This window comes from Ornithodoros turicata, chromosome 4 (assembly GCF_037126465.1).
Source record: "Ornithodoros turicata isolate Travis chromosome 4, ASM3712646v1, whole genome shotgun sequence".
In the NCBI taxonomy this organism is placed as follows: domain Eukaryota; kingdom Metazoa; phylum Arthropoda; class Arachnida; order Ixodida; family Argasidae; genus Ornithodoros; species Ornithodoros turicata.
In genome coordinates this window covers 3,791,773-3,806,958 of record NC_088204.1, presented here as the reverse complement: position 1 = coordinate 3,806,958, position 15,186 = coordinate 3,791,773, and the positions used below count along the sequence as shown (strand labels likewise).

Here is a 15,186-nt window from a genome sequence, read left to right as displayed (position 1 = left end):
CCGCGAAGCAACTCTTGCTATGATGAATGGCGTACAGTCGTGGAAGATGGAAAGAGAACAGCAGGAAGGAGTTGGGGGGAGGAGGGGGTTAGTGTGCGTCCTGGGCCGACTTCACAGGGAACATCGTGCCGACATTCTTCCGGAATGTCCTTGCGGAAACCCCAGGGAAATACCTCGGACGCCACAGCCGGTGGTTGGATTCGAACACGGCACCTTACAGTCTTCAGCATGACCCTGGCTATACCGTCAACGAGAGAACGCTGGTTTGTAACACCTACACAATCTTTTTAGTACGCTACGGCGGTATACGTCACAAAGCACCTGGCTTAGCAGCGCATGTCTTTTCGACGAACGTAAATGCTGTTCGTTTGTGTCTTTTGTCCTTCCTTCCAAGGCTCAGGGACGTGTTGCCAACGCAAAGAAACTCGGCACGGAGTCTTTAAGACACATTTATTTCCCCGAGCAAACGTTGCCCCGGAAATGAAAATGGCAACGAAAATGGAATGATTACACTGGATGGTATGTTCACGACAAGTGACAGTTGTCAGAAGGAACGACGTAGCTTCTCGCAAACGCGAGCGTGTCGTTGTAAAGGTGCTTGTTGGGACCGAGCAGCTCGTCGTGCCTCTCGTAGTTGTAATCGCCGCAGAGACCGCACAGCTTGCCTCGGTAGAATGGTGCAGCCTGCAGGTAAAAAAAAAAAAAAAAAAAAGAAAGAAGAAGAAGAAAGAATACCAGTCTCAGAATTCGAACGACCCGTTTGATAGTCAGCTAGGCAGGATTCGCACGATTTTTTTTTAATTCTGTGAACAACAGCAAGCCGAAGCCTGAAGGACTACACACTCGAAATATTGGTACATTGAAGGAGTACAGAGGGCCATCCAAAATATTTGCAGTTCAAGACATCCGATGAAAGTATATGCATCAATTTGCCGAGCACAAAATGTTTTGATGCATACATTTTTTTTAAAGAGAGAAAATAAGAAGAAGATGAAAAAAAAAAAAAAAGAAAACGTACACAAACACAGCCGCGGTTGTTCACTCTCGACTCGCCCCCCGGGGTGTGACAAGCGGGAGAGGGACGATTTATGACGTCATAACGGTCAGTAGAGGTCAGCGCCTGTCTTTTTTCCTTTTTGTGGGTGAGGGCTTTTTTGTTTTTTTCTTTTGTAGTCCGTAAACATTTTCCCTCGGGAGGGGGGGGGGGATTGAAAGGGTGATCGTGGGCATGAAGGATTTCATTGTCCCGCGGGAGTTTCCCTGTGGGCAATGTTTCTTCAGAGCCCTGAAATGCTGGCTAGCAGACGATACTCTGAACCAATGAGCAAGCGCGGACGGTATAGCGTCAGGGCAAGGTCACCGGCTGCTTTAATTTCTGCGATAATTATGACTTTGTGGGGTGAATTACTTCTCATGGTGCACTTTACTGGCCTACTTAACAGCTTTATAGAAAGAAAACAGGGTGTTAAAAATGACTTCTGGGCTACTCTTAAAAATACGGGGACATATACCACACACATTGCGGAGTGACTCAAAACGTGTTCCAACCTACAACATTTTCTTATTGCGCAACGCCTAGTTTTTTCTGTACGTGAATATCAGTGAATACTTTATGCGACTTAATTGATTGTATCCTTACTACATCAGAGAACGATAGCTGCGAGATTAATACGAATGGATGCGCAAATCCCGTAAAATTCTGCGTCCTAAAGCGAAACGCCCTGTCCAACACCCGTGCATGAAGCTGGGGCGAGGCGGCCGCCGTTTAGGCTTAGTGAGGGGCGGCTGTAACGCTTTTGCACGCACCTACCAACCCCTTCGCAGTCAGCACCAATGCCCTTCTCAAATCACTAAAGTCTTAAAGCCGCAAAGGCGCATGAAGTTAATTGAGTGCATTACCTGTACAAACAGCATCTGTCCATTGAAGAGCACGTAGAGCCCATGAGAGTTTGATTGGAGGAGGTAGTACCTCTGGACGGCTTCGACGTAGAAGAGCTCAGCACCTTCCACCACGTGGCTGTATGGCTGCTCTTTGGTGACCGGCACCCTCTCACCGTTCACGAGGACCACGGGGCCAGATTCATTGGGACCAATTTCAATTGTCACGTTGGCCAGGAAGATTTTCACCGCCTGGGTAGAAATGCATCAAGCACACGGTGTCTGCGGTTACAATCGTACCATAATGTAATTGCAGCGAGATAACATTAATGCGGCTACAATGGCCATTCAAGACAACGGTGGCACACTTGCCTGTTTCTGATTTAACAGGAACGTAACGAAACAATGATAAGTATATGCTTGTGCAGATAGTGGCAGAATAGGGTGCATTAAACATCGTCGTTTTGAGAATCACGTTAATAACCTGCCGCACACGTAGTCTCGAGCATATGGGAACAATGTTCGTTGAAAGATGGAAGATGGAAGTCACTGAAGTACTTGAGGCTTTGAATGTATTTGTCCCTTCTATGTTGTTCCAGCCTTAGAACATCAGTTCTCTCTAATGTTCGTTGGTTCATTGGTCAGAAATGGTTACAGATTGTTTTTCAAGCCGTTAGAAATCGCAACAGGGCCTAAAGGTCGGAATAGTGGAGGAAGTATGCGTGTTGTGTTGTTTCGCTAATGAGATATGGGATGCTAACCTTGGGAAACGTAGGAGACTGCGTTGCCCTAGCCAGCACCGTAAAGATATTGCGCGGGGAGCAGTCCTTCGTCACCACTTTGTAGCAGTCCGTTTCCGGTAGATCAACTACAACCCCGTCGTACGTACGGACGCTGTGTCCCTGAAGATCACACGTTCCTGCATGCGAGAGCGTACAAACCGTGACATATATGACGCCGCGGAATGATTCAGCAGCTTACTCGGGTACTTACTCAGTTTGTATTGTTCCGAGTATTCCTGGAGGTTGCTGTAACTGAGCATGTTGAGAACACGCGGTTCCAGAAGGTGGGAGAACGTGGGCACGCCCTCATGCCGGAAGACGTGACCGTCACCGGTTGTCACGGTAACGTCGGCAGATCGGCATCCGCTGAACGCTTCCACTTCGGAAACGACGTGCAACTTTCCTTGTGGTCCCCCCACGTGTGCGAAGATGGCAGCGAAGAATCCAGGATGTTTCTTGCTGTGCTGGTGGTAGGCGTGGTGTAGGTGTGGCAGCAACTGCTTGCGATAAACGTGAATCTTATTATACCCCTGTCGCACGGACACTTTCGATCCGCATTGAGCCAATGCTCATCGACGTCAATGCGGATCGGGCGCTGCTACACGGACACGTTCGAGTAGGATCCAACTCCGATCCTGCCTAACCCGATCCAGTTTGTTATACCCTCTTGACACAGGGAGTCTTCAATGACCATTGAAACCAATCGTCATTGAAAATGCGCGTAGCGCCACCTAGCGTGTAACGAGTTAAACCTGTCGGGGAACACGGAATCCAATTCTCCTTGGGGAGTTGACACGCTACAAGCTTGGTGTCACTACACACATTTTCAATGGTCATTGATTTCAATGATCGTTGAAGACTGCCCGTGTGACAGGGGGAGAGAGATTGAGATTCTCGAGACGGCTTGAAGACCGTCATTGGCATCCTCGTACTCAGCGAATTTTTTGTAGTCAACAACAAAAAAACACATTAATTTGCAAATGTTTCTATACAATTGCCATGTAATTTCACGGTTACAGTTTTAGTCTAGGTATGACGGGCGACTGAGTTTGCTAATTTGTTTAATCTCGACCATTCTCGACACCGCGCCCCACATAAAGGCTTAGCAGACACCACAATGCGGAAGCGGTTATTGTCGACTGTTTAGGAACATATTTGTCAGTCTCAATGTGCTGCCCCCGGGGCTGTTAGCGCAAGCCAACCTTTCAATACGCATTGAGTTGGACCATGTAGTAGCACCGCGCACCGAACGCTCTTGAGAAACTCGATGCGGATCGGATTCAATCCGCATTGAAAGTGCCGTGTGACATTCAGAGGAAAATCCTCGAATTTTTACAAGGGGAACCAGGAATATAAGTGCGTATGGTCGTCACTCACCGGCTTGAGGTTGTGGTACTCAACGTCGAGGTTGAGTTTACCGAGGCGACTGCTGTGATAGAGGTACTTAACGCAGAAGTAATTCAACTTGATGCCTCGTTCTTGGTAGAAACGACATTTTTGGTACAGCCTTCGCAGGACGTTCTGCTTGAACCTGTTCTTGCTCGGCGGTGCGCCGCTGGCAACGTCGTTGATCTCTTCAGCGTCAGATTTAGTATGCTCGTAGGTGCCATGGAAGAAGATCTATACGCAGAGTGATTGAAAAAAACTGGTTTAGTAGGGATTCCAGGCCGAGCTTGCGCATTCTTGGAATACTTGCCCGCGATCCGTGAGCGCAGTCCGCACCGTATGCAACGTTGGCCTTGGCGTCGACAGTCTTCCCCTGGTAAAAAGCAGCCAATTTCTCCAGTTTGGCCCATTCCGGTCTTGGGAACGTCGCCGTAGTGTCAATGCAGATCTGATGGGTAGAAAAATTATTCGCAGCAGAAAAAAGAAAAAGAAAAATACAATGTACACCTAGTTATTGTTCAGCACGCAGTTCTTTACCTTCTTGTGGTTTTTCTCTTGTTCATGGAAAGGCGTCCTGTCGTAAAAGAAGCGAACCCAGTGCTTGAGCAGGTCGTTGCTGTAGGTATACGTCAGTTCAGTCTTTACAGAGCGCGTCTTCGTTTCTCCCTTCAGGTGTAAGTTCACGTTGAGGACGTGAGCGGAAGTATTGTGTCCTCCGTAGGACGCGATGTCGTTCGGGGCAAATTCGCTGTGACGTTGAACGTCCTTTGGTCCATAGCACTTGGGGGCGATGTCCAGCTCGATCTGAAGAGCAATTACTCGCGTTCATAGTTCACGTTTATGCAAACTCGGAAAAGAACCGGTGATCGTTCATTCTTACGGTGTTCGTGGCATCCTGCTCCGCTGGAATGACTTGAATGGCCAGAGCCCGCGGATGCCAGTGCGGGTTTACGTATAGATAGTAAAACTTCTGACGCCAATCCATCTCGTACCAGAACCGGTGCAGGTGTTTCTGACGACCTTTGTCGATCAAGTGACCTTTTACGTTGATTCCATAACCCAAGAAGTCAGTGAAGTACGTCCTATCGAACTAGAACAAAGACGGAGCCATCACAAGAAAGGCGTGAATACCTTAGCGAATCCGCGGAGTATTGTCTAGTGTTATCAGTTCATATGAAGCCAGGAACGAAACAAAGTTGAGGTCAGTGGCGCAAACGGCCAGCGGTTACTGAAGGAATTGGTTAGGTTACTTTTGGTTTCTACCTGGGCTACACCCTAAAGCCACGACCTAGTAGATAATAGCGACCATGTCATACACGGCAAAGCCAATGAGGAGCCCGTCCGCACGATCCGCTAGGGGCGCTACTCATCGGCCCGCGAGACCTGCATCATGATTGGACGATGGAAATTTGAATTTTGAACGCGCAGAAGTGGATCCACGACTACCGAGAGGGAGGTACCCGGGTTCGAATCCCGGTGCCGGCTGTGCTGTCTGGGGTTTTTCCTGGGTTTTCCTCAGACGCTTTCAGACATATGTCGGCACAGCTCCCTTAGAAGTCGGCCCTGGACGCACATTCCCCCAGGGCGTGAGTCGTGACGTTGCCCACATACGTGAGGCCGACAACGGCAAGCCCTATCACCACCACCACCACCACCACCACGACTACCGTAGCAGACGACAGCAACAGTTCCTATGAAAACGCGTAGAATGATGATGATAATCAACCTTAGAAGGAAGCATCTTCTGTGGGACATCCACCGCTTGTACAAAAATACTAAAGTGAGCTGAAGTACAAAGTATCGCAGATATTGAGGAAGCAATAACCGGGCCGATGACTAGCGCCACCGCTAGCCTCCAAATGCGGCGCTGGGAATGGGTCCGTATGACGTGGTCGCTATAATCTAGTAGCTCATGCCCATAGCATATCCCATAACCACGATTCTTCCTACATCATGCTCTGCCTTTGCCTTCACCATGTAGCCAACCAGAAGAAGCTCGCTCAGCTAAGATAACATAAAGGGGAGCGTAGTAAAGTATGAGGAGAACACACGCCGACTTACATGCCTGAGCTCTTCGTCGTTATAGAGTGGGAGTTCCGTGAGCGCAAACTCTGAACTGCCCTTCCCTACGGTGTCGTCAAAAGGCTCGATGAAGGAATAAGGTTTAAAGTAATAATTGAAGAGGTCGACGGGGAGTGTCAGAGGCCTCTCCAACTTGAAGTTGTGCGTCTTGAAGTCGTAAGTGGAGTGGAGTTTCAGAGGCAAGGACACAGCCAGACGCTTGTGGTATCCAACGCCGAAAGAAGTCTTGTTGAAAGTCAGGCCGATTCCCAAGGTTTCGTAAGCGAAGCTGTCGTAGCTGTGAACGTAACGCTAGGTTAGTTGTGCTCGACACACTCTTTGGGGCTTAGAGATAAAACTTATATCTGCCACGTCTAACGGCCAGCACGAGACACTGGTACATTGATGCTAGAAGAAGATAGAGAAGAACTAGAATCTCTTGGTCCGTGTTTTTAAAGGACACCCCGCCTGGACTCCAGCGAGTAGGGGAAAGAAGCAATGCACCCCTTGAGGAGGAATGGGACTTCAAGAAAAGCCCGGCATCACCGTGTGGTACCTGAGGAAAGCGCGAGGGATTTCCCTAGCTCAGAAAGCGTTTCGAGTCAAGGTCGGTCCTTGAAGCATAAAACCGGTCTGGATAGGAGCGGCTTGAGTGGAGGGTCCATTTAAGGATCGTTTAAGAATATGGCCCGACGTATTCTACGAGTTTCCCCATCCAGAAATATACCGCGTTGTCTCCAAGACAGCGCGGTACCATTGAAGACTTACAGGTAATGACGTTGAAGCCCCAACTGTAAGGCAGGTCCTTCCTCCTGGACTGTAATCTGATGACGGTTTGCATAAATGAAGTTCGCCTGTTTCACGTCCAAGAAAGCCGGAAATCCGACATCGGTGGGGAATATCCAGATGAGATCACGGGACATGTAGAAGTTCTTTGACTTCACTTCGCGGCCAAGGACCCGCGTGAAAACGTCAACCAGACCGCCTTCTGTTGAAAATAAGAACGCTTGCGTTACCTAAACCTGGAGTCAGAATGCCAGGCCCTATAGGGACACCAGGGCGAGCACTGGCCCTGCAGAACTGCAAGATCGAAATGCTGGAGGGAGCAAAGTCCGTGCTCACTGTCAAAATGACAGTTATAATAATTTTGTTTCCTACCTTGCGCTCCATAAAAAAATAAAAATAAAAATTTAGAATCCATATTTACACATCGAGGATTTCCTGGGGCCACACCTTAGGAAAAAGGATGTTGATCCCCATCCAAAATGCTGAGGTACCTTAGCTACACTATTTGGTTGTTGTGATAGGTACTAAAGCCGGTCATGGCAACACACCAAGCTTGTCCTTATTCTTTTGCCCCTATACCCTGTAGCGTTCTTAAGAAGAAAACGTACCAGGATCTCCGGGCCTGTGGAACATCTCCAGAGTTCTTTCATTGAACTCCCACGTCTCTATATTGTGTCCAAAGAGGTGGACCTTGATGTCCACGTGGAACGGATCGTAGCCCCGCGTGGTTATTGGTAGCTGAAAGGACGCAGCGGGTCATCAGACAGGGCAGGAGCCTCATTGTTACTCCACAGTCCACATATACTTACAGCGTGATTGAGTTGTTCCCGTTCGTCTGTGTCTCTGGGGGTCCTTCGCTTGCCATAGAAGTTCCACAGGTTTTTCTTTGAACCAAGACGAGGGGCCACAATGTGCGAGACCAGCTTGTCCACGCCCCAGCCCTGGTAGGCCAGCGAGAATGTATCGTGCGTGTAGCCAGCAAAGTAATCCTGAGCGGCAAGATAGACACTCCGTGGCAAGTAGCTGTCTTCCGATCGGATTACAGAGAGCATGGTGGCGCCACCGTAGTTGTACTTTTCTGCAGGAAAACCGGTGTAGTTTCTTGAGTCAACAGATTATCAAGTTATCCGCATTTGTGCATTTTTTTTACTGAGTATCATATGATTAGATATTAGTGATATCTTATCACAAGTGTAGCATCTGGTCAACTTGAAAGATTGCAACGTGTTTCTATAGGCAAATTGGTTGGCTGCAGTAGGTGAAATAGAACAGAATATGACGGTTACTGACAGTTGTTTTTTTTTGTCCAAAGACAGCTTCGCAAAATATTTCCATAAAATGTCTGCAAGCAAAAAATTGTCGAACGTCCATTGACGCTAAATATTTAGTTATTTACGTTATGGGCCACTGCCAAGGGGATATAGGGATAGGGAAAAGCCGCGGAAAGCGGTTGGGCATTGGAACTTGCAAGATTGTTATATCTTATGAGTACGAATGACTTAACAAAAAAAACAAAAAAAAAACAAGATATTGCTAAGCTACGGTATACAGAGTAAGTACATTACTTTACCTACCGTCGTAACCAGAGGACATCTGAAAGCGCGAATACGTCTCCTTTTGCTTTTTGTTGAAGCGTACGACGTTGTTCCAGAGAGGCACAACGTACTTGAGCCGGCGTGCCCTAAGGAGTGTTCGAAGAGAAACTTCAGTACTTGTCTCGCGGAGCCCGGGGGATGCATCGTATACTTACAAAGCGGCGTAACAAGGGAAGTTGGACTTCTCGATCTCTCGGAAGAGGCTCGTCACGAAGGAAGCCACCTGGTCGCTGGGATCATGAATGAGCTCCAGAGCAATGTGACGTAGAAGAGACAGCTCAGGGTACGTAGACGCAACGCCAACAAAAGCGGCGATACGAATGGAATGTACCTCGCTGGTGTTCAAGTAGATGGGCAGGACAATGTGACGGACCTGCGAGATGACCTGTCACGCGTTGCGCTTGGCGAACTGAGGAACGTACCAGCTGTGGCTGCTTTAGTGCAGCTTGGGCAAGTGCCCACAGGGCCGCGGTACGTTGTACGGGGCAGTGCACTCTGGGAGAGGCAAACCGTGCCACGGTTCGGATGCTGCCTCGCGTGGCCAGCTTGCCGGCGATCTCGATGTAGGCTGTATTCAGGAAGTCACTCTGGTGCGCGACGTCTTCCGGTGTCACAGAGTACTATAGAGAAACGACGAGACCTTCAGCGCTGGAGGCGGGCTACGTGGCGCCGCCTAGGCGGCAACCCGCAGTACTAGGGTAATTATGAACTTACATTGAAGAATCTTCCTACAATGTCCAGCTTGCAGAACCCTCCGTCTTCCTCCTCGTCTGCCTTCGCCCGGTGACAGGACGTTTCGATCAGAGAACCGACAGCGTGAAGACAAGCAGCCTCGACGCGGTCGTTGGACTTAACGAAGGCAGTCTTGCACGTGTCCTGAAGTATCGTAGAGCGACAAAGAATATGTTACTGAACCATAAAGAACCTAAGTATTGACGAAAGAAATAACCACAGTCTACGCTTGTTGGTGAATTCGATATAGTCGCTAACCACGTTTCTTTTCTATAGGACTGCCTTTATTTGCTTTCAAGCAATTTTACAGACATCCTCTGAGAGAGTGGTGCAATAGTAGTTGCATCCACAGGGTGTTTCAGTTAAATCTCCCGGCTGTATGATTCGCGAACAGAAGCACCAATCGAAGATTTTTTTTTTTCAAATATCTGTCTGAGACCAACTACAGGCTGCGCACCGTGTGAATGAATGGGTGGCGCTCATTATTTGAATAAAAATTCAAATGAGTTTCGTGAAAAAAAAAAAAGCATGGCTTCTAAAACAGGGCGCCGTCGGCATTAAAATGGGTGATATCCCTTTTGGGACCTTCAGTGGACACCTTTTAAAGAAAAATCTGCCAACTTACAGGGTCATTTCTTGCAGTCATTAATTGGATTAGGTTTACATACTATTGTCGCGATTGGTCGCGACAAAGGGTACAACGCCGTAATTCTTTACTGTAACTCATTGGTATAAGGACTTAACTCATGGGTGGATAAGGGAGTGGAAGAGCGTCCCTTTACCCTTCACCGCGACCAGGTGGCGACCAATCGGTAAAAAGGAAGGTGTCTTCTATGACGTAGGCAACATATCCCTGAGTTTGGGGTGAAGACAAGGGGACGAATAAACGAACGCACCACACATCGTACCCTTGTCTTCACCCCAGTCTCGGGGGTATGTTGCCTACGTCAGCTCGCTCGCATAATCCTTTTATGCTTACAATACTTACAATAATGGCGTTCAAAAGGGCGTCGCTGAGTTCCTTGACGTTGTAAGGAAGCTTGCTGAGGAATCGCTTGGCATGTTCATGCCTTAAGTGTCCTCCGTTGATGAGGTGAAGACCGAAAGCGATTTGTTGGTTACAGCCGGTTGCACTCAGTAAGTCGATGAAGAGGGCTCTGAAAATCGACAACACAAGGTCGAATGAAGGGACAAATGCCAAAGGTGAACATCAGTCCTGACGATATCTCAAGCACACAGCTCTGGAACAATCTTATTTGAAGCAGTTCTTCTTGCAGAATGTATTACTACATATCGTGAGGAGTACTTCTGCGATGATACTGCTCTAAGGTTATGTGAGTGAATCATTGAACGACAGACTCACAAGAGATGCTCTTTCCTCTCTTCGGGGGCGTTGACAACGTTGTTCTCGTAGAACTGTGAGACTTCTTCGTAGGTGAGGGCGCCGAACGAGTGAAATAGTTCAGTGAACTTTTGAGGTGCGCTCGCCTTGTGCAGGGCGTCCTTGTAATCTTCTTCCGTGAAATCGACGTCGGCCAGTTCGTTGAACTCCTTGATGAGCTGTTTGAAGATCATCAGGCATGAAGACAGCATTTCAGTAACTATGCACGCAATTTGACTAGAACAAGATGCTGTTTGAGTACTTCTGATGTCTAACTGACTGCACTGACTATCGACCCTATCTAGCATCGTTCATCATTTCATCATCAGGACACCTCTCATCCTGCCCCATTGTGCCTCTGGGTAGTGGGCCGCACCTTACGTGGCGAATTTCTCCATTCATTATCATTAATTTATTTGTTGTCGTTGTTGAGTATTTGACTGCAGAACATTAACTGTAAAACACTTCGTGTGTTGTTTTACGTCTTACATAACTCATTTGCTGCAAAGTGAGGCAGTAACCAGTTAAGGCTCGATGTTTTTTCTCCATCTTGAAACGACTTCTTAACATGATCTATAAAACGGCGCGTGGTACCTTGTCCTTATCAACAGCAAGATGGAAGATATCGAAGAAGACATTGCGGTGCTTGAGATCGTCTGGATTCTGAATGTTTCCTGTTTCGGGTAGGGTCTGAGACAGAGTCGTGATAATTCCTCGTTCTTCTGGAAGTGAGGTGTCTGTTGTAGCTTCCCTTTCTTCTTGAAGAACCAGGGTTCGGCTAGGAGACGAAATGTACTGTCAGATTAAATCATGTAAAACTGTCTGTCCGATGCAGCAAATTTTTTCAACGTGTCTGCCGTGCGACCACGCACATTACCATCCCACATATCAGTAGGAATCTGTGAACGTGTGGAATGGATGGAAAGACACATTCACGAAACTTACTTGACGTATATGGTAACCACCTTTCCTTGATTGAAAGGAACGTAAACTTGACTACTTGTCGAGCAGGCGTGATCGACGACAAAGTTCTGCGGCGTGCCATGTAGGCCAACCTTCACTTCTGCGGTGGTTACAAAAGGACGCTGAAAGATGGAACAAAAGGGAAACCGAGAAGGCCTGTTAGCTCTTCCAGCCAATCGGCGTTAAAGTCGCGAGAAACGCACGACCTCGAGAAGCATAGGTTCTCGTGCAGGACGTCAGCGGACTTACGTGTTCCGTCGACTCGCAGTTCTCGCATTTATCCCCGCGGAAATGTCCGTAGAAAGCCACAGGGGCTTTTGTGCATTTGTCCCTGTTCCTCACTTTGGTGATTTCCAACCGCACACCGTGTCCACCGTGCTCACCATGTCCGTTGTGTTCGCCATGCCCACCATGTCCGGCGTGCTCACCATGTCCGCTGTGTTCGCCATGCCCACCATGTCCGGCGTGCTCACCATGTTCAGCGTGTTCGCCATGCTCACCATGTCCGGTGTGTTTGCCATGTCCAGCGTGTTCGCCTTGTCCACCGTGCTCACCATGTCCAGCGTGTTCGCCATGCTCACCATGTCCGGTGTGTCCGCCTTGTCCATCGTGCTCACCATGTCCAGTGTGTTCGCCATGCTCACCATGTTCCCCATGCCCACCATGTCCAGCATGATCGCCATGCTCACCATGTCCAGTGTGTTCGCCGTGCCCATCATGTCCCCCATGCCCACCATGTCCAGCATGATCGCCATGCTCACCATGTCCAGTGTGTTCGCCGTGCCCATCATGTCCCCCATGCCCACCATGTCCAGCATGTTCGCCATGCCCGCCATGGTGAGTTGGGGTACCGTGACTTGCAGCAGAGAGAATGTACAGAGTTTCGCAGACACCGTCCAGGTTTTCCTAGAAGACAGGACAAAGCAACGCTGTCAATATCTGTACAGCTATCGAACGTTCAAAAGGCCGCGCTCACCTCATAGACCCTGTACTCAGAATCAGCATGATGAGCGCGCTTCACATGGCTGAGATCGACCTGGAGGAGACTTGCCACAGCCTTCTTGACGTTTTGCGACCACAGAGGTTCGTGATTGCCGAGCTCGATGTTCACAAACTGCAGAGTCGAAGGATTCGCTTGTAACATCGTACGACTGTAAAACCTAATGCGTGAAGAACTGGCTCTTATCACAATCAAGGTTCGCCCTTTTTGGCCAAGAAGTCTACAGTGCGCTATTCAGGGGCTTCAAGATATCCCCCCCCGGCTACATCAAATTATTTATTTATTTATGACAATACCTCACGTGCCCTCAGGGGGCGTTGTGTGAGGAGGAGGTTACATCAGCAAGTATATAATACAGAACAGGAGAAGCAATTTGAACACTTGACAAGAAAAAACACTAATGTGAAATCACAACGAAAAAATATGAGATGATAGGGAGAAGAAATCGCCGAGCCTGCCAGGATTTGAACCTGGAATCTTCTGATCCGTATCCGTCGCGCCACAAGCCCAGGTCTATTACTGTCGCGAGGTATTAATCTGCCATACACAGTACCCTTCATGGTGTACGTGAGTTCGTCTGGCGTAATTGGAGTCGGACGTCCTTATGCTGGCACCACTTTCTGGTACTTGGTACCCCTTACCTTTCCCTCCGTGAACTTCAGTCCAAAGGGCCTGCCGAGGTTCTCCGTCAGAGACGGATGGGTCTGGTAGGGGAACTGGTGCGTCGCAACGTCTACGACGTCCCAGTTGACGGTCGCCGTTTCGAAGTCTTCGATCTAGAGCCACGGACCAAGTCATGAAGGTGAACCGCATTGCTGCGATCGTCTGTCTTTTACCTTTAAGTGCAGGTGTTCTGCCTTTGGCTGGACGATGACTTTACCCTTGAAGGCAAGTCCCGAAGACTGGGTCGGGACCTCAGGTTGAGTCACGTGGATTTTTCCGTCGTACTCGTAAACATATTCCTTTCCTACTTGATAGCCTGCAAAGAGTTTCGTCCACATAATCACCTCAGGTTGAAATGCGCAAGCGTGATTGCCATTCAATCCTTCCTCAACCTTGAATCAAAATTTGATACAAACAACACTTTCTTTTGATGATTATGAGCCAACGGTGACTATCAACGCTTAGTGTGTCGTCATCACGATTCATTCATTTGATGTTTAATTTCTTCTGCACAGCAAATAACAACAACAACATATATATTCAGCAGCAAATAAGTATCACAGGCACGTATGGGATTTTCCCAAGATAATATACAACGTTCCCTCCGCAATATAAAAATTACTATACATTATAAATTTTACTAATTTATTAACTAACTAACTACCGCCGATACCGCAGAACCTCCTTCAGTTACGTACAGAGTTCCCGAAGTATATTTTATTTTTCGGAAGCTAAGATACGTTAAAAACGTCAATATGTTTCGTTAGTTACGTTACGTCAATAAAAATACATGAATACTTAAAAAAAACGTAAAATACGTCAATAAAATAAATGATATAAAATACGTTACGTAAAAAAAAAACGTTAATAAGTTCCTCGATACGTTTAAAACAGTTCGCTCCAGGATCCAGCACGTTCCTGATACTACCCGGTGTCCTGTCCATACTACCCGGTGCTACTACTACCATACTACCCTGATAGGCTGATACAACCCGGCGTTGATGCCGCGAGCATCCAAACAACAACAACAACAACAACAACAACAGATATATTGTGACGATGAAGTGGAGAGGTTTTCCACTCTGGGAGTGGAACGCTACCCCATAGCTAGGGTGTCTAATATGAGTGGTGACAATGATGAGTGTTGACAATGATGAGCGATGACGGGGATGATCGGAACGGCGATGGCGTTCCTGATCGTGATCGTGATGGTGGGAATGTCCGAGAGCGCTGTTGGGGTCACAATGAATCCTCTAGGCCAGTCTCCTCAAAAAAGCAAATTACATGACGTAAGGCCGCCCTGGAGTAGTGGGTCGCGGTGTCCCAAGGGCTGAGGATGCTCGACAAGTTGAAGGGGCGGCAGCCAAGGGTGGCAAGCTGTGACTGCAGTGTACGCCTCTCGTTGATATAAAGTCCGACAGCGGATGAGTATGTGTTCTACGTTGGCAAGTACAACACACTCGTTGCCACATAGGGCTAGCCTCACAGCCTATAGCTGGTAGCGATAGAACGGAGTGAAGACCACATTCAGACGTAGCCCGTGGATGAGCGACTTCAGGGGACCAGGAAGCTTTGCACGAGCATCCCAATGTTTTCATTTTTCCAATCAATCTAATTCACTGGAAGTATTTAATACCAGTTTCCTGCCGTTTTTTTTGTGTGACTTTCTACAGCACATTTCCCACGAGGCTTACAAGAAAGCAAGTTTTTACCACGTTTAAACCGAGCGGTCCGACGTTACATTTTGCTGAATACCCGTATGAGCTCCAAGAACGCGGTTCGTGACAAAAAGGTACACTCAATGCTTCCCCTACCTGTAACGGCTCCGACTAGAAAGATGGAGAGGAGGAAAAACTTCATCGTCACGGACTCTTTCACCTTGAGTTCATCCTCCGAAAACTTCACTGCCGGATTTCAGAAGCAAGCGGACCTTCAAAGCTGGCTCCTTATATACACTTT

At 48.1% G+C, this 15,186-nt stretch overlaps 1 protein-coding gene across 1 annotated transcript; it reads right to left on the bottom strand.

Moving 5' to 3' along the window:
• Positions 1–433: 433 nt before the first annotated feature.
• LOC135390736 (vitellogenin-like) lies at positions 434–15,155 on the bottom strand. The gene is made up of 25 exons (XM_064620587.1): positions 15,042–15,155; positions 13,401–13,543; positions 13,206–13,340; positions 12,541–12,678; positions 11,814–12,470; positions 11,547–11,686; positions 11,196–11,379; positions 10,584–10,780; positions 10,209–10,377; positions 9,203–9,364; positions 8,911–9,108; positions 8,644–8,861; positions 8,468–8,574; positions 7,703–7,971; positions 7,502–7,631; positions 6,876–7,095; positions 6,108–6,405; positions 4,927–5,136; positions 4,584–4,850; positions 4,357–4,494; positions 4,038–4,280; positions 2,872–3,157; positions 2,640–2,797; positions 1,900–2,130; positions 434–684 (listed from the first exon to the last, which is right to left on the bottom strand). The coding sequence occupies exons 1-25, from the start codon at positions 15,085–15,087 to the stop codon at positions 526–528; spliced, it is 5,103 nt and encodes a 1,700-aa protein (XP_064476657.1). The 5' UTR covers positions 15,088–15,155; the 3' UTR covers positions 434–525.
• Between the last annotated feature and the right edge of the window lie 31 nt (positions 15,156–15,186).